The sequence below is a fragment of the Halichoerus grypus genome, chromosome 2 (assembly GCF_964656455.1).
Source record: "Halichoerus grypus chromosome 2, mHalGry1.hap1.1, whole genome shotgun sequence".
Lineage (NCBI taxonomy): Eukaryota > Metazoa > Chordata > Mammalia > Carnivora > Phocidae > Halichoerus > Halichoerus grypus.
The window spans coordinates 117,423,251-117,443,449 of NC_135713.1; the positions used below are offsets into that span (position 1 = coordinate 117,423,251).

At 46.0% G+C, this 20,199-nt stretch overlaps 1 protein-coding gene and 1 long non-coding RNA gene across 2 annotated transcripts in view; one reads left to right on the forward strand and one right to left on the reverse strand.

Annotated features, from left to right (window-relative positions):
* LOC118550951 (uncharacterized) overlaps positions 1-20,199 on the reverse strand; it is a 360,365-nt gene that overhangs the window by 213,942 nt on the left and 126,224 nt on the right. The window lies entirely within an intron of this gene.
* Positions 1,561-19,558, forward strand: LOC118550930 (F-box only protein 27-like). The gene is given in 6 exon segments (XM_078066483.1): positions 1,561-1,614; positions 2,234-2,742; positions 2,744-2,849; positions 2,851-3,208; positions 9,763-9,871; positions 19,411-19,558. Coding segments are annotated over 6 exon segments (1,284 nt in total).

Genomic DNA, 20,199 nt, shown 5'->3' on the forward strand with positions numbered 1-20,199 from the left:
TCAAGGTCCTGGGACTTTATCCTGTGGGCGACGGGAGCCACGAGCAGGAGGCAATGTGGTCAGATTAGCATCTAGAGGGACCACCCTGGCAGTCAGGTGTCATGTGGAGTGATGGAGCACAGACCTCAAGGCAGGAGACAAGGATACCAGTCAGGATGCCTTTGGCTCCCTTAAACACAAAGCTCTGAGTCTAACTGGCTGAATTTATCAAGAGACTTATTATCCAACATAGCTGCAAGCTCTGAAATGACAGGCAGCAGATGTGGTTGATTCAGTGGCTCAAAAATGTAACCACGGACCCAGGTTCCATCCTCTCTGCACTCTACCATTCTCTGTGGGGCTCTGCCTGCAGACTGCCTTTCCTCATCTTTACAGGATGGCTGTAGCAGCTTCCAGAGTGATGTGCGGACACAGTGAAGACCACAGACAGAAGGGAGCCGTTCCTTCTTTGGTCTCTCTCAGCAAGGAAAACTTTTCCAGAAGCTTCCCAGCAAACACTGCCTCACATCCCACTAGCCCAGATTGGATCACAAGCCCATTTCAAAACCAATCACTGTCAAGGGAACAAGATTACATGTTTGGCTCAGAATAAGAATTTATACACAGAGGGAATGAACTACGATGAATCATCACTTAAAACACTTGGGAGCCTACTGGTCCAGGCAAAAGACGCTGGAAGCCTAAACTAAGATAATGGTGGCAAAGAATGGAGAGATGAGAACAGATTCATGATTTATTTAGGAAGTTATGTTGGTACAATCTGATGGTGGATTGAAGGTGGAGGAGGAGGAAAGGGGGAAAAGGACACCCTCTTCTATAATTCCAGCTTGGATGAATGGGGGGAAGGAAGTGCCATTAACTGAGGTAAGGTACCCATGAGGAGAGCAGAGGAGGGTTTGGGGAAAAGGTGGTTTGGGACATATTCAACTGGAAGTGCCTGTGGGCTTCAGAATAAAGGTGCCGGGCAGGGAGCGGAATTTAGGACTCAAACCGTTATCCCATACAGGTGGTCCATACTCAGCCATGGTTCTCAAATGGGCTTTGGTCTCTACAGACATTTTTGAACCAATATTTAATCACTGAGAGATTCCAAATAGGATTATATATTTCTGGTTTCTCTGGAAAATCTGGCAACACTGGACCTAAATTGCTGCCTGTCAATAGTCGGTGGAGGCCAGTAGCGGCCATTCTCTTTAGCTAAAATAAGAGGTTCTCTGGCCTGCCACACTCACCCACTATCTCTCTGCCTTTACCTGCTTGGCCCTGAAGCCATTTCCAACCAATACCCGGGAAAGAGGCCTGAGCTGCAGAAACACGTCTGGTAGTCACTGGTATTTAGATGGTGGTCAAAGACCTCACTGCGGATGCCGTCACCCAAAGAGAAAGTGGAATGAAGTAGGTCAAGGAGGTAATCCTGGAGCCATCAGTGTTTTAGAAATGGAGGAAGAGAAATTCACGCTGGAGAGAAAAACAAAGAAACTGGAGCGGAGCAAGTGAGCGTGAAGTCTCAAGAGCTAAGAGAGGAGAGCTAAAGTTGGAGGGAGGGCTCTCCTGTGCCACATGCAACAGGACATCCAGGGAAGAAGGATCCCAAGGAGATGGGACATTGGGGAAGTAAGTCGTGGGCAGCCCAGGAGCCTAGCTGTGTGGCACGGTGAGGGAAGAGGCAGACAGCATGATGTGCATGGGCTGCTCAGGTGAGAAAGGAGGAGTAAAGCCGGATGAAACTAGAGAGGCCATGGGGTCAAGGCATGGTCCCTTGGCAGGATCAGAGACACTTGGACATTGTAAAGTGAAAAAGAAGCCAGGAGTGAGATGAAGGCCAGAGAAATCTCACAGAGGGATGAACAGCAGAACCAAGCCCAAAAGGAGGTAGTGGGGGCAGGGGAACAAAAGAGTGAGACATAGGTGGCTGGATTCACTGCAAAAATGAGAGGCCTCCAAGGCTAGCGGACTGGAGGTGATGATAAATCTGGAAGCAGATGGGTGTGTTCAAAAACTTGAGAGCTGCAGTGACCCGTGGCACCCCAGCCCGGAATCTGCTTGAGATCCTCTCCCTCTGCTCCTCCCCACCCCCAGCCCTGTTTGTGCATTCTCTCTCTCTCTCAAATAAATAAATTAAATAAATCTTTAAAAAAAAAAAAAAAAGAAAATTGAGAGCTAAGTCATCACCGAGCCTGGCACTGGCGGGGGTAGGGGGGTGCGTAGCAGTAGGGGGGAACCATGGGTTCAGGGACACACCAGCCCAGGACCATCAGCCCAGGACCCCCAACCAGAGCCGGAACCTGAGGAGGTGCTAGACCTGAGCCAACTGCCACCTGAGCTGCTCCTGGTGGTGCTGAGCCACGTGCCCCCATGCACGCTGCTGGGGTGCTGCTGCCAGATACGCGGGGGCTGGCGTGCCCTGGTGGACAGCCAGGCCCCGTGGCCACTCATGCTGGCCCAGGACCACCGCGCTCTGTTGCTGCTCAACCACAGCGGCCTCTACTTCTGTGAGAAAGCACAGATGGATCGATGCAACCTCAGGTGTAACCCCTGCAGCCAAGAAGGCCTCCAGAAATGGATGGTGCAGCATGCTGGGGATGGCTGGGTGGTGGAAGTGAACAAGTCAAGAGTGGCTAGAGCTCCCTTGCAGAGCTGCTTTGTGTCTTCCTTCAGCGGATGTGGCAAGAAGCAGGTCTTAGACCTGGAGGAGCAGGGTGTGTGGCCAGAACTGCTAGATGGTGGCAAGATTGAGATTTGTCAACCAGACGGTCCTGAGTAAATTCTCTGCTAGGCCTGATCCCGACCAGCAGTGGAACAACAATGTCCGCTTTCAGGTCACTCACATGTTCTCCATCAAGATGGGCCGGCCACTTTGAGTCTTTCGAACAGTGGGGCCAGGACATGCAGCTCTGGGCTAGTCGCTACGGAGCCCGTGTGATCAACTGCAGGGTGATCGTGCCAGCCTGTGTGTCTTACTCAAGGGCTGTCCTCACCAAACAACCTAACTGGGACCTTCCAGCACCTGGGATCATTGGCCAGGACTTCTCATTAACCAAGGACATGTACCTCCCTGACATCCTGGGTACTCCAGAGTCCATTCAAGCATTCTTCTGGGCACCTTCTTCAGCTTCTGGAAACTACTACAAGAAAGTTCTTCCATCAGATCTACCTACTGCTGTTGAAGGGCAGTCCTTCCCCTGCTGGGGGTGTGGAGAGGCAACAGGTGAGCACAGAGGAATGCTGGTCCTGGAGAGGGCTCTTCGCCCTCCCCCACTGAGGCCCTCTGATTCAGCCTCAGTCCCCTCTGGCCTTGTCTCCTCGTGTGTCTGCTTCAGGGGCTTCATTGGTCCCTTGAGGGAAGACCTCTCACCTCTGAAGCAGAATCTCATCCTTAGAGCTGGGACAATCCCAGCCACCCTGGGTGACAAACAACCTCCTGGAGCTTCAAGACTGGGACCAGGTCTCGTGGCTCAAAGTCAACTCGCTCAAAAAATGTTTAGAGATCCTCAAGAACTGTAATCATGTGGTGTATAAAACTATTTTTTATTTTGAAATTTTTCACAAACATTGAGAGAATAAAATACATCAGCAACAACTATCTGCCAACCACATGTAATAAATGTATTATTTTGCCAGAAAGAAAGAAAGAAAGAAAGAAAGAAAGAAAGAAAGAAAGAAAGAAAGAAAGAAAGAAATTTGAGAGCTACTAATTGACCTGGCACAAGGGAGGCCTCAGTAACCCTTCAACGAGATGCTCCAAGGTGCCAATCCTTTTCCGTTTGGTATGAAGGATGGGATAGGGTGGGAAGAGTGGAGAGGCCTATCTCCCCAGCAGCAATGGTAGAGGACAGAGCCAGTTTTCAAGCCCTGGGAAACGGAGTTCCTACCAGCAGAGAGAAAGAAGCACACACTGATAATCATTCTCCTAGGGGAAGACAGAGGCACCAGCTCCAAGGATAGAGGGGAAGGATCACAGCGACATCCACAGCCTCTGGGCCATCTCTGCTGTGCACCCTGGTTTGGGGGAACGTTTGTCCTCTCCTCTATGCTTAACTCATCACAGAAGCGCCTGACATAAAGAAGAGGGCAGTCGGGGTGCCTGGGTGGCTCAGTCGTTAAGCGTCTGCCTTCGGCTCAGGTCATGATCCCAGGGTCCTGGGATCGAGCCCCGCATCGGGCTCCCTGCTCAGCGGGAGGCCTGCTTCTCCCTCTCCCACTCCCCCTGCTTGTGTTCCCTCTCTCGCTGTGTTTTTCTCTGTCAAATAAATAAATAAAATCTTTAAAAAAAAAAAAGAAGAGGGCAGTCAATGTAACTCGACTCACGCAGGGGTGTCGACCGACTATAACACCGATACCTCTGAAGCAAATGAGCACACGGTTCTGTGTGTCGGACGTTACAGTAGGCCTTGGCGCTACCCTTACTCCAGGCCCTCAGGCTTCCTTCCAGGAGGTGTCTGCCAAAACAATTTTGGTAATGAGAAAGCATTTTGTGGTATTTTTCTGAGGAAATGTTCTATCCTGGGGAGTCAGAGAGATTCCAAGGCAATGGATGCCGAGGGCAGCCCACTGTTGAGATCAAGGTTGTCACTGTGACCAACACCACCCTTCCTGGTTTGGGGCTGCAGTGTCTATACGGCTGCCTGAGGCCCCAGAGCTGGGCCTGGGTCTTGGTCGCCCACGTTCCATTTCCCACAGTGGGAGCTCTGAGGAGCAGGGACAGTTTGCCACAACTCACCCTTGCCATCCAATTCAGTGACTCTTACCCTAAATTGTGGGTTAACAGGGACAGAGGTGAGGGGTGACACCTAGTAGCATCAGTGAGCAATCCCCAGCACTCGAGCAGGCAACGGCCTTCCCTCTTCCTTTCCTCACCACATTTTAATAAAATTTCCCAAGCATAATTATTTCAGTGTCTGTCTTCTCTGTCTTATTTATTTTATGGTGGAGTTGCTATGAGGCAGAAACAAACAAACAAACAGAAAGCACTTTTAAAAAATGCAGGAGAAATATGCCCGGACAGGTCACTAACTTGACATTAGGCATCCCCAGAAGAACTAAGATTTAGCTGACATAAAAATCTCATGTCTTAAAAGCTCTCTCTGATCTTAAAAATACTACTATTCTGGTTACAGCCCTTCCACTGGAAAAAATCAGTATTCTGTAATTCCTTCTACAAACTGGGGGCATTAAAATAGAACCAGGGTTGCAAGAGGGAGGCATGGCAGCGTCATTTCGCCGGTTTTGAATGATGTGCTTCAACCCACCGTGCATTTCCCCAGAGGGGACGGAGAATATCTTTCAAGAACATGCTAAACACCCATCTGTCAGAAACAATTTTTGGGTACTGAGATGTAGAGATGGAGAAGAGAACACACCATCCCTTGGGGCTCGTGCCTGGGCAGAACAGTTCTGCCTCTGTCTGATGCCTGTCCTCATTATCTTTGATCATGCCCCTGCTCGACAGGCATGGTGCCACCCACCTGCTAGGCTGGGGACACAACAGTCCAGGTCCTCAAGAAGCTCCCCGTGTCCTGGCAGAGCCAGACACCCAGACAATTACATGACAATAGCCCACTGTGAGAAGAACATTGATGAGAACCCAAACCGAACACAACCATTAATTACAGATTAGTGGGAAGAGGGCACCATGGAGAGCTGAGCTCCTGTACCTCCAGGGCTGGGGGCTGCTTTCCCATGGAACACAAGAGCCCCTGGGGCAGGTGACCTTAGCTCCATATTCTTAGTGACACCCAAGGTCACCAGGAGAGTGAGGGGCACAGCTGGGATTTGAGCTCCGGTTGCTCCAATTTCATGCTCCTTTTATATTGAGCAACACCTCTCGTACCATTCTTTAATTAGAGCCTTTCCTGACTCCCTGAACTGAATGTTACTTATTTGCACCTCTCTCCAGGCAACTGTCTTGGCCTGGAAGCACTGTCATTCATGTACTCGTCCATTTTACAGGACTGTAACCTTCAAAGGCAGGAATGGCATTTCTTTACGTGTTTTGTGTGTGCATAATTTTTAAGATAAGGTGTGCCTCTCTGATGAGCTGATATGAGGCAGACACCTGAACAAAATGAGAGCAATCCTTGAGGATGATGGGGGACAGGAGACTGGGATGGGGGATATTCCAGGCAGAGGGCACAGCAAAGGCAAAGGCTCTCCATCAAGGGGTGAGTTTGAGAAATAAAACCTCCATCTTACCCCACCTCCGCCGCTTTGTCCCCTGCCTCTGCTTTATTTTTCTTCAAGGCACTTTTCACTATTTGATGCTACATTTATGGACTTATTTGCTTACCATTCATCCCTCATCTACACTCTGAGCTTTGTGAGGACATGGACTTTGTTTTCACTGATCCTCAGAGCCTGGAAGAGATCTGCACACAGAGGAAACTCCATATATATTTGTTTAGAAACATATGAATAAATGTATAAAGCATTATATATATTTTTAAGTTGCACTTTTATTAAGTACTTATCATGTACAATCACTGAACTAAGCACTTTATATACATTACTTCATTTACTTTTCACCCAAACCCCATCACAGTGGGTATTTTTATCCTCATTTTACAGGTGGTGCAAGTGAGATTAGGAAACTTGCTTCAGATGACTCAATCAGTAAGTGGTGGAGCTGGGATGTGAGCCTAGGTCTGAGCCAAAAGCCTGTAACTTTCCAAGAATATACAATGGGGGAAAGATAATCTCTTTAATAAATGGTGTTGGAAAAAAACTGGACAGCTACATACAAAAGAAAGTGGACCAACTTCTTCCATCATGCACAAAAATAAACTCAAAATGGATTATAAACATATACATGAGACCTGAAACGATGAAACTCCTAAAAGAAAACATAAGCACTAATCTCTTTGACATCAGCCTTAGCAACATATTTATGGATGTGTCTCCTCAGGCAAGGAAAACAAAAGCAAAAATAAACTATTGGGACTACAGCAAAATAAAAAGGTGTTGCACAATGAAGCAAACCATCAACAAAATGAAAAGACAACCTAACAAATGGAAGAAGGTATTTGCAGATGACATATCCAAAAAGAGTTAGTATCCAAAATATATAAAGAACCTCAACTCAGCACCAAAAAAACAAATAATCTGATTTAAAAATAGGCAGGGGACCTGAATAGACACTTTTTCAAAGAAGACATACAAATGGTCAACAGATAAATGAAAAGACACTTAACATCACTCATCATCAGGGAAATGCAAATCAAAACCACAATGAGATATCACCTTGCACCTGTCAGAATGGCTAGTATCAAAAAGACAAAAAGTAACAGGTGTTGGTAAGGATGTGGATGAAAGGGAACCCTTGTGCACTGTTGGTGGGTATGCAAACTGATGCAACCACTGTGGAAAACAGTTTGGAGGCTCCCCCCAAAATTAAAAATGTCATACGATTCAGTAATTCCACTACCAGGTATCTACCCAAAGAAAATGAAAATAGTAATTCAAAAAGATGTATGTACTCCTATGCTTATTTTAGTATTATTTACAGTAGCCAAGATATGGAAACAACCCAGGAGTCCATCAAGAGACAAAAGTTGTGGTATATGTGTATTTATATATGTATATGTGTATACACAAGTGTGCATGCACGGGCACATGCACAGTGGAATTATCATTCAGCCATAAAAAAAGAATGAGATCTTGTCATTTGTGACAACATGGATGAACCTACAGGTATTATGCCCAGGGAAATAAGTCAGGCAGAGAAAAACAAATACCAGATGATTTCACTTATATGTGGAATCTAAAAAACACAATAAATGAATACACAAACAAACAAAAAACAGAAACAGACTTAGAAATACAGAGAAGCAACTGGTGGTTGCCAGAGGGGAGGGATGAGGGAGATGGGTGAAACAGGTGAAGGGGATTAAGAAGTACAAACTTCCAGTTATAAAATAAATAAGTCACAGAGATGAAAAGTACAGCAGAGGGAATGCAGTCAATAACATTGTAATAATGATGTACGGTGACAAATGGTAACTATATGTATTATGGTAAGCATTGTGTAATGTACAGACTTGTTGAATAACTCTATTGTGTACCTGAAACTAATGTAACATTGTATGTCAACTATACTTATATAATAAAAATTTTTTTAAAAAAGAATAGTATCATACTATATATTCTTTTTACATTTTTTTCCTTTAACAATGTATCATCAGCATATTCTTTTTTTTTTATTAACATATAATGTATTATTTGTTTGAGGGGTACAGGTCTGTGATTCATCAGTCTTACACAATACACAGCGCTCACCACAACACATACCCTCCCCAATGTCCATCACCCAGCCACCCCATCCCTCCCACCCCCCTCTACTCCAGCAACCCTCAGTTTGTTTCCTGAGATTAAAAGTCTCTTATGGTCTCCCTCTCTGGTTTTGTCTGGTTTCATTTTTCCCTCCCTTCCCCTATGATCCTCTGTCTTATTTCTCAAATTCCTCATATCAGTGAGATCATATGATAATTGTCTTTCTCTGATGACTTATTTCGTTTAGCATAATACCTTCTAGTTCCATCCACATATTTGCAAATGGCAAGATTTCAATTTTTTGATGGCTGCATAATATTCCATTGTATATATATACCACATCTTCTTTATCCATTCATCTGTTGATGGACATCTAGGCTCTTTCCATAGTTTGGCTATTGTGGACATTGCTGCTATAAACATTGGGGTGCACATGCCCCTTCGGATCACTACATTCATCAGCATATTCTTTTTTTTTTTTTTTTTAAGATTTTATTTATTTACTTGACAGAAAGAGAGACAGCGAGAGCAGGAACACAAGCAGGGGGAGTGGGAGAGGGAGAAGCAGGCCTCTTGCAGAGCGGGGAGCCCGATACGGGGCTCAGATCCTAGGACCCTGGGATCATGACCTGAGCCGAAGGCAGACGCTTAATGACTGAGCCACCCAGGCGCCCCTCATCAGCATATTCTTATATGATTATTCTCTTATACCATTTGGAAAAAAAAAAAAAAAAGCCCATGCCTTTTAACCAAAACATTCTAATCTGGGAGTGCCTGGCTGGCTCAGTCAGTGCAGCGCATGACTCCTGATATGGGGGTTGCGAGTTCGAGCCCCATGATGTGTGTTCGGATTACTTACAAATAAAATCTTTAAAACAAACAAAACAACATTATTTTAATCTTGCTAAGCCTACAGTGGCCATGGGAGGCCCTCAACAATTAACGAGTGGATTAAATTAAATATATTCAGTGCAGGGAAGGGGCAAGCTCCAAGACAATATAATGTGGAATCTGGAGAGCAGGTTAGAAGATGCTCATCCTGGTATGGAAGCTAAAAAGAACTGACATAAAAGATATGAGGTTAGTTGAATGTGCACATTTTCTCCCAGAAATTTGCCCACATAAGAAGTGATGTCAAGGGTGTGGCTCACATGACAAGGGCACTTCCTAATGCCACCGAGGCTATCTGACTCCAAAGGAAGACACGGATTTCAACTCAGCTAATGGCAGACAAGTTCTGACCTCTGGACATTGTCAGGTCTGTGAGGAGGAGGAGTTGTTTTTGGCGGCTCAAAAGGAATGCTGAAGAGAGGGAACGGGATAAGGAGACCCTGTCAGAGTTGGCTAGAGGCACTTCCCGTGGTGGGCTGGAGAATTCTACTCTGTTGAAAGATAAATGCCAAAGACAAAACTCAAAAGGTCTTCATCCAGAAGAGGTTAGGAGAAACATCCCACAAAGACTTATTAACCACTTTGCTTTGATTTCATGCTGGCTAGGACAAATCCAGATCCTAGATGCTGAGAAGGTGACTCCCAGAATCATCATCACAGGATGTTTTCATAGGATTCTCTACCCTCCTGGCTGCATGGCTAAGTCAGCACTCAGGTGAGGAGCTGGCTCAGCTGCTAGGAGGTGAGCTCTGAGCCTGCTCAGTCCCAGATAAAGTGGTTAAGACGGCTCCTGAGACAGGAAGTGTGGGAGGGAGCCTCTAGGCTCAGATGCTGCCGAGTAGCAGCGCACCCCGCTCTGCCTTCTCTGCCTCTCTCCAGCGGGGACTCCTCTGTCTCACAGGCTGTTCCGGCACTCAGGTGAGAGACTGGCTCTATGAACACATTCACCGATCCGAGAGTTTCTGTTATCACTAAGTAACACATCAGTCACCACAGGGAAATGAACGCTTTTCCCCACTTCTCTCACTCTTACCTAAAAGTTTTTTTTTTTTTTTCCTTTTCTTCTCCCATAAGCACAGCTTGGGGTTTCCAACATCAAACTACCTTTCCCTACTCACAAACAGTAACTACAGACTGAAACTAAAAGCATTTGAGCCTTCGTGTCCGTATTCTGGTCCCTTCTCTGAGATCACAAGAGAGACCTCGGGCCTCACTGTGGTTTGCTGACTTCCGAGTACCCTCACAGGTGACATCTCGTGGGACTCTCCCAACGATGCCTAAAGGTAGGCTGGAAAGTGGTTACTCCTCATTTTAAAGAGGAGGCTACAAAAATAAAGATTAATTAATAATAACAAATAAAGAAGAGGCCACAGACTCCAGGAGGCTACGTAAGTGACTCGAGGCGCAGGGTCCCAGCGCTAGGGAAGGGGGAGCTGGACTCGAACCCAGGCCTGCCGACCTCATGCCTGGAGCCCTTTCCCTAAACTGCACGACCACGGGTGCCACAAGCCACCCTGGTCCTCTTGACACTTAACCCTCTAGACACTAAAAGAGCCAGAATGTGAAGTCAACACCAGAGTATTCATAAGCAAGGGTTTAAATGCTGGCTCTCCTCAATTACTTGTACAGGTGACTTAACTTCAACTTTCTCAGTCATAGCATAGGCAGGTTAGAAAAATATATATGGCACAACAATGAGGGCTTTAGAAATTCATAATTAGCAATGTTTTAAAATAGCTGACATTCATAGCAACTGGCCATGCTCCAGGCACATTCTCACAGAAGGCAACACGAGTCAGGCATCTCGAGCTGAGCATCTCACCCCCAGACTCAGAGTGAGGAACTTGGCTTTGTTGGCTTTTTCAGAATGGATCAAGCTCAAGGCACGTCTGCCCTCCGAGCCTCCCACCACTACCCACCATCCACACTGCTGCTCAAAATGGCCACAGCAGGCCTTCTAACTGCCCAGCTGTGTGAGTTATTCATCCTTCCAGACCCTCAGCCTTTCGACTACTCTAATTGCAAACACATTTCCTCACACCGTGCTTCAGATCAGGCAAACAGGAGACAGAGAAAACACTTAAGAGCCCTCAACATCAAGGGGCATCAAGGTGCTGGGAGCATGACCCCTTCTGGCTCAGGTGCAGAGAAGTAAGTGCCCCTGCCTAGCTCCTCCCTCCCCCCAAACCAGCAGCAGCTACCCACACCTAACTGGAGCTGCAAGCACAATGTGGGCTCTGAGGCTCCTGGCTTCTTTTAGGCAACTTCCACCTTGCCCGGCACTTTGGCCTACCAAGGCACAAGGATAGGCTGCCCTCCTCCTTCCTCTGAAGCATTTTAAGATAAAATGCATTTCATCAGTCTAGCACACTGCCCCTCAGATTCTTCCTCTGAGCCATTTCAACCTGCCACGGTTGCTGCCAGTGATGCAAGGAGCCCCCTAAGAGAGGCCTCACACACTGGCCAAAGGGGACTGCTCCAGAAACACGTATTTCTAAGGACTGCTTCCTTGGCTCAGAAAAAGGCACCACTCTGTCTCTCATGACAGGAATATCTGTCTCTCATGACAGGAAGTGAGTCATCCCTGATTCTTTTTCTTTTTTTCCTCAACCCCTACACCCACCCCAGGTCTACCTCCCAAGTACATCTCAAATCTGTCTACCTCTTTCCATCTCCACTGCCTCTTCTCTGAGCTACTGTCGAGCTACTGTCAACACTCCCCTAGGCTCCTGAGAAGCCTCCTAACTGGTCTACCCACTTCCCCTCTTGAATTCTGGCACAATGCTGGTTACCGTCCAGATCCATTCTCCTCTTCCTGGGGAGCTGGAATATGGCAATCCATTCAAAGACTTCATTTTCCAGACACCCCCCACCCTGCAGCTAGGTTGGCCATGTGACCATTTATTTACCAGCAAAATGTGAATGGAAATGATGTATACACATTTTGTATCATTTGTTGTATCATTTGTATACAAATTTGTATCATTGTTGCAACATGGCAGCCCAGGATTTCCTCTCTTACTCCCTTTCTATGGGCTAGAATGTGGATAGGGAGCTGAGCCAGCTCCGACCTTCTTACAGATGAACGCAGCAACGCAAGGGAAGATGAACAGGAGAGAAGGACCCTCAGTCCCAGAATGATCTGGTGGAGTAGAGCCACCTCCCAGTGCTGGATCACTGTGGCCAGTGTGATGAGAAGAGACTGGGGCAGCAGCAAGACTAGAAGTGGACAGACCAGTGTCAAGACTACTGTGGAATAAGGACTGGAACACAGACGGCTTTGACAAAGGTGGTAGAGAGCAATGGAGATGATGGGATGCTGGATGTATTGTGAAGACACGATTAACTGAATTTCCTGGTAATTGGGGTATGAGAGAAAGGGAGAATCAAGGAGGACACCCAGGTTTCTGGCCTGAGCCCCTGGAAGGATGATGTGGCTGTGAACTGACACAGAAAAAAACTGAAGATGGAGACTCTATGTGGGGAATGAGCAGGAATTAAATTTTGGACATGCCTAAGAGCAGAGATTACCAGAGCCCGAATTTAGAGTCAAGACTACCTGGATTTGAATCCTGACTGACACTTAACTTTGTGACCTTGATGGAGTTACTTAAATCCTCTGTGCTTTGGCGTTCTCATCTATAAAATGAGGATGGGTAATGGCCCCCGGCTCAGAGAGTGCATGTAAGGAGGAAATGCGTGCTTTCCAGACTTTGTGTGTGCTGTTTGATTCTTCAAAAAGGCTCAGAACTTTGGAGATCAGGAAGAAATCTTCCCTCATCTCTATGCCTGCTTATCCGATCTCAAATAACACTAAGCCCCCAAGATTTTGAAAGTAGAGATGTGGCTGTCTGCTCTGGTTTGGGGACAGCTGTGAGGAAGCTTTCAAAGCAGCTGGTATAGGCATATAACTAGAACATTTTCTTCACCTCAGTTTCCTGGCGAAACAAGGCCTGCAGTTAGAAGGGAAAGGTTTTAATTACAAGGCCACCTGTTCAGCCATCTGAAGCCAACCCCAGCCTCTGGCTGGTTCCCTGTGGGCAATGGGGCATTTAGGGGGACTGTGCTCAGAGTCCCTAATGTCTTTCACATTTCCTAGTGCGGTATAATGATGGCGAAAATTAACAGATCTCAAAAACAGGCCCCATTATTCCTTCCCTCCCCCATTTGTTATTAAGGATGGAGAGAGAGATGGAGGGTTTGGGAGAACCTGAGTTCCATCCTTTCCTTTCATGTGTTCAGGATGAGGTGGCCTTAAAATCAAATTATCTTGTGCTCTCCAAAGCAAACTGCACCCCTCTAATTCCCCCTCCGAACGGAGATAAGTGGTTTTCTAAGTTATTAATTGCCCACAGACATTTTTAGACTGACATGTATATGAAAGGCGAGCTGGCTATATACAAACCTTTAAAATAAAAATAAAAATTAATGGAAATTTCTAACTCAATGCAAAAAAAGAAAAAGAAAATAAGGAAAAGGAAAGAAGAAAAAAAAGTAAAAGTAATGAATCATTTTTAGAGTGCCATTATTTAGATCACAAATGAACATACAAAAATTTAAATGTTTTCCAACTTTAGCTTTTTTTTTAAGTGCCAGGAAAATTAAATTGTAGATGGTCGTAGAGAAGGTTCGTTGGTCCTTAAAATGGTTTCTGTTTCTTCCTGGGCCCATAGCTAGGTTACATTCCCCAACCTCCCAGATGTGGCCACGTGACTGAGTTCTGGCCAGTGAAATGTGGGGAGCAGTGATGGGTGCCATTTCAGGCCAGGTCCATGACAACCTCCCACGTGTAATTTGCCACGTTCTTTCCCTTTCTGTGTGATCTGGGCACCTACATGAGGGGGAGGGTGGAGTCGCAACATGGAAGAAACCTGGGAGCCCCAAGCACTGCTTAGAGGAGAACCACCCACCCAAATAAATTTGGATAGCAAGCCACTGAAATGTTGATGTTTATCTGTTAACAGCAACCAGTGTTCCACTAACTAATAAACAGCTCCTTTCTTACCCATCCCCTTCCAGACAGACTCACTGTGGCATTTGCAAATACTAAGACTTCATAAGACCAGGTCCCAAAGGTTGTGAGTAAAGTCTATCAACAGATTAATCACAATCAACACAGAATACCTGTGTTGACCCTCTTACTCTCAACCTCAAGACTTCCTTAGCTAAAAAGCAATGTCTTCATTAGGAATGTGTTATTCCATAAAACCCCAGACACCCAGAACATGTTGTCATTTTTTTAAAGGAAGAAATTATATTTAGCAAGAGAAGAGATCCTAAATAAACAACAATTAGAAATTAAATAATCCATCAGGTTGCCATAGTAATGGAAAGAGCATCCTCTCTACTATGAGCTGTGAGCTCTCTGAGGGCAAGGACCCGGTCCATCTTGCTCACCAATGCATCTCAGTTGGCCTAGCACACAAGGGCTATCCAACAAATATTTGCCCAGAGGATAAGAAGATGAAAGGATGAACTTGCCTCTGCTCACGTCCTTCCTCATCTCCATACAACCCCCCCCCAATCTCTATATACCAAGTACACATTTGATGCCGCACCAAGCCGAGGACCATTGCACGTACTACTCCCTCTGCCTGCAGTGCTCTGCCCTCCTCACCCTCGCCTTCACGGTGTCCTTTGCCTGGTCACTCCTATCCCTTTCTCAGATCTCAGCACAAGCATCCCTCCCATGTCTCTCTGCGCACCTCCCCTTTTATGTGAATGGACATTTACGCGCATGGTCATTTCCATAGCACTTGTCTGTATATGAAGCTACCCCGCTTATGTGAGCATGTATTAATGATCTCTCTCCTCACAATCCCACCAGGGAGCTTAAAGATCTCGTGCACAGACCTCTCCCCGTGCCGCCAGCGAGAGCGTACGGCCCTCAGAACGTCCCCCGTCATCAGGCTGAATGAATAAATGACTGTGTCAGGTATCATCATTCCAATTTATTTAGTTGATTTTATCCAGTCAGCCCAACCACTAGGTTGATTTTTTTCTCCTTCTATTTTTACATCATGTATAAAGAGATACCTATTAGTATCAGTGAGGTAAAAAAAACCATGAATGAGACACTAATAATACAGAATCAAAAAAAAGTAATCTACCTTTATTCTCTTGCCTAATAAATGTGTATTTAGTGTCTCCTCTGTGCAAGGCATTATTTCAGCTACTGTTGAAGAGTTCCCTCTCCTCAGTTTACAGTTTTTCTCCAGGCTTCCTTGTATCCATGGTCCTTGCCCTGAGTAGTCTGCTGGACTAGTCTGCATCCCTTGCCTCACAGAAGGAATGAGAAAGCAGGGAGAAAACTTTAATCCAGGGCTGGGGGACTTCACGTTTCTCTCAATCACACCAGGCCCCAACACAGCAGGCTGGATGCTTCTGCCTAATTCTCCATCTTCCAGTGGGGCTGCTGCTATGTTCCTACTAAGGCAGCTTGGTCTAACCTTGTTGCGCTTACACTGGCAAGAACTGCCTGAGTTCACATTCAACGAGTTCTCTCTTTTCATAAGTCAGGTGTTATCATTTCCATTTTAAGATGACAAACTGAGACTTCCCAGGGTCACACAGTCAGGACTCAAAACTTAGCTCTCCCTAACTCCAGATTCAAGGCTTTTTCAACAAGCCTACCCTAACCCCACTTCTTTCCATGTGTGGCTGGTGTTAATCAGAAGACTTTCTTCCCCAGGCTGGAGTGACTTCCCACCATTTGCCAAAGACATGCCCCCCACCTCACTCTGCCCTGGTGAACACATGACACTGTTTAAACCAATTTGGGGTTTAACCTGTAATCTTGGTGTCAGTTCGTGGCTAATAGCTGCCTTGTAACTTTAATGGGTGCACCAGGTCTCTGAAAGGTGCAGACAAGCCACCAAGAAATCCACTCTGAGTCTGCACGCTGGAACCATCCCTAGATATCAACCAAACTACATGTAGTGGTCAGGCAAGGCCCTTGGTTTTATCAGGAACATTACAAAGATTTTTTTTTAAACAATTGTTTTAAATGTTGCAAAAATGAAAACTACTATAAATACTTCTCTATGGAACTAATCAATTATTCTCCTACACCAAGATCTATTAATATGGCATTACAACCAAAGCCTGAAATACTGTTATGTTGTAAGTGGAAAACATTCTAGAAGCAAGGATTTAAGTGTTGGACAAATAACATTTACTCCAGATTCTAGCCTTAATCACCTTTAATTTACATTAAATATGGCATTTTAAATGCCATAGTTTTCTTCTACAAAGAGGACTTCCATTTAGAAGCCAGACTTTCTGACTTTCCTTTCTTGTCAGTTCCTACAGCTATCCCCTCTCTTACCCTCGTTCCTGGTTCTATGCTGCTTTACACAAACGCTTTCGTTTCTGGCCTTCTGTTCAGTGTACCACGACAATACCACAAATTCTTCCATCTCCTTCAATCTAGACCCCACTCACCCAGACTGACCCATCTCAGCTGACTAACAGAGTATGCCCCACATGCACAGGAGTCTGAAGGAGCAAGAGTAATGTGACATTATGATGGGATTGGCCGAGGCACAGACCAACCCAAGTCCTGCCGCATACCAGCCACTGTCCCCACAAGGCCCCTGAGGAAAAGGGGTGCAGAGAGAATAAAGCTAGGCAGAGCAACACTTGGTTATTGGCTGGGGGTTGGCCTCAGGCTCCAAGCAGAACTCCAGCAAGACTGGCTGGGCTGTGAGCTCCCTACTCGTGCTAGTTAAGCCTGAGGGCCACCCTTGAATATTCACTTCCGGGCCCAAATCTGAGCCTCCCACAAAAGCGAGCTACCACCCTAACACACAGAAGAAGAGAACAAGCAAGAAAAATGGGGTGGTGGACCCCATGCCCAGAATGGAGTAAATCTAGGCCACCTCCCCAGATCCTCTCCAAACAAGGGAGAGAAAGGGGCTGCACTCGAGGGAAAGAATGAGAATGACGAATGAATGAACTAAAGAATGAACGAATGAATGAATGGACAGGCAGACAAAAGAACAAGACCACAACTGAAAAAAGGCCAACCAATGAGGTCTTCTCTCAGAGGGTACGGGCCTCACTCCAAATCATCTCTCAGCACAAGACTCTCTTCCAAGAGGACTTCCATCCAGAAGGGCACATGGGGCAAGGATAGGTCCTGTCTTTTATTCCTCAAGTAGCAGAGTTAGGAGGACAGGAGAGAGAGCGGGTCCCTTGGAGGGAAGAGTGTTAAGACCCTCAGCGTTCTGGTCACATGAAGGGAGAGAGAAAGGCCCATCCAAGGTTATATGGGTCTTCTAGTGGCCTAAAAGCTCCATATACCTCCCCCTCACCCTCCCACACACATTCTCACACCTTGCTCTGGGTGTGGTGCCCGTAGAGTATCCACACTTCTTATGTCCACAGATGGGAGCCAACTGTGAAGGCTCAAGAGCTGAGAGGGACCTTAGACCCATTCTCCTCAAGGGCCATGTTGCATAATTGCCTGAGTTTCTAAACCTCACGTTTTCACTATTGATTTGCCCCAAAGGCTACATGAACACAAAGAACCTGGAAGGAACTCAGCCATCTGCCTTCTGTCCTCCTTCTTCCACGACATATTCTTCAAGCAAAACCAAGGCACTCCATGGTGCTTGGGAGGAGACAGTAGGCATGATGGTAAGAGCCCAGGCTCTGGAGTCAGACCCCTGGGATTCAAACCCTGACTCTACTACTTACTAGCTGGTGACCGTCCACAAGTCAGTCAAGCCACCAGAGTCTTAGATTTCTCATCTGTAAAACAGGGGGAGCAATAGTATGACCTCACAGATCGGTGTGAAGATCAGAGGAGACCATTCGTGTAAAATGCTGAGCAGAGTGCTGGGCACACAGTGAGCGCACGGTAAATACTGGCTGCCACGACAATGAGGATGAGGTCACACTATCACTACTACTACTAATTTTCATCATTATTATGATTACTCTGGCTTTACTCTATCTGCATGGCTCCCAGAGGCCAATGAAATCTCAGCCTCCCTGCCTTTTGTTTTTTTTTCTTTTTCTTTTTTTTTTTTTCAGCCTCCCTGCTTCTTATTCCCTTTGCTTCTCCACAGGTGAGGACCCTGGTCTACCAAGGTGAATTCAAAGTCCTTCCTCACACTGAGAAAGACTCACACAGGGCTTTGGGGGCCAGGCTAAAAGACAGGGGCGCTGCTCACTTCAAAGACCACAGATTGTGAACAGGCTGATTTCCCTGACAGTTGTTCTCATGAAAGGACACAACCCCAGAGTTCCTGACCAGCCATTCAAATCGAAGGCCCAGCCCACTTCTTTCCCTCCCCATCCCCACTACATTTTATGAATTTCTTTGAAGGAAAAAAAAAAAAACCACGGATTTGCTAAGCTTTCTTCTGGTTCATTTACTCGCACTCCTACCTCCAGTGAATACTCTGCTAGTTGTAACAGGGTTTAAGAAATGCTATAAGCAGAATTGGTAAAAATAGTAACAGAACAGAAATTTATACCTTAAACAAATCATTCCAACAGATGGGACTTAAAGTATTTATTATCCCTCTCTGGTCTGGGACTTTTCAAACACGGCATTTCCAGCCGGCCAGACTGGGAGCTATTTGATAGTACCTCTCTGACCAATTACATACTAATTAAAAGACCTTGGTGTGGGCTGGAGGTAGCAGCTTTGCATATGGACTTTAATTACTGGGCTCGAGTTTTGCCAAGAAAACACAAAGGGCTTTTCTGGCTGGATGCAGAGGCTTAGAATGAACATATGGCCTGCGTGGGAGGGGAGGGTTAAGAGTGTCATCCTACACAGGAAGTGGAGTATTTCCCCCCTGTAATCTCCTGAAAGTAACTATGTACTAGGGTTAGACAAAATCCTTGGTCAGCCCAGGGAACAAAGGGCAACCTGAGTGGGCAGTGAGCTGCCACCCTGGACACATCACATTCAATCCCAGGGCCATCTGTGGATTGGAATTCTTTCTTGCTCCCACCTCCGCCGGCTTTTCATTGTTGCATTTTTTGGATCAGAACCTCAGGTCTCTTCCTGGGGTTTCACTGAGTCTGGAATAGCCTGGTATTAATTTTTGGTTACTCAGAATGTATTCCCCCATCTCCTGGTTACACTGTCCCAAACTCCCCAGACCATAAGGCTCTGGCAGCAGGGAGCATATGGCCCAGTCCTGACCAATCAGCACAATTTAACACCTCGGGCCACAATGTTTGGTTCAAGAATGGACATTAGACCTAAACCGGTATTATCGGCATGATTTCTAGGATGTGTATGGAAGTTCAGTTGGGTAGACATGTTCTCTACCCAGGTTTGGAACTGAAAGGTGATGACTTTGAAGCTGTGGCAGTCATCCTGCTGCCACAGGGCAGAAAAGATGTGAAAGTGGAGCCAATCGAGGGGAAGCAGAACTGACAAAAAGGAAGAGGGGAACTGGAACACTGTGACAGCATTGGAGGTCCTGGATTAAGCCATTCCTGAATGCATCCATTCATGACTTCCCAGTGTTGTGAGCCAATAAATTACTTTTATGTTTAAGCTGCCTTTAGTTACACTTTCTATCAATTTAGAACTGAAATAATACTATCTAACAGACATAAGACCGGGGCACAGGAAGTGAAAACAACTGCCAACTGCTATAGGGATCCAGCCTGCAAAGAACACACTTGCTACAGACTCCATGGAGTGCCAGGGATCATGGCCCAGAATCAAAGAATTCTAGAGCTAGAAGAAACCTTGTGGACAAAGCATCCTGTTCAACCATCATTGCTGACTTTCTTTTTCTAAACAGGTATGCATCTGAAGGCTTAGGGAAGAAAGATGTCACACGGTAAACAAGAAACAAACTCTTCTTCCCATTGGTGTCTCAATGTCATGTATGTTGTTCAAGAAAACCTTTCTGAATGAACATTACATGCCCAGTCACCAATAACCATTCCTTCTGCATGGCAAATAGCTCTTGCAATAAATTCCTTAATGGATTACGTTCACTTCCCACAACAACCACAATCTCAATCTCTCTTTCCTTCCTCCCATCCTTCTTTCCTTCTCTCCTC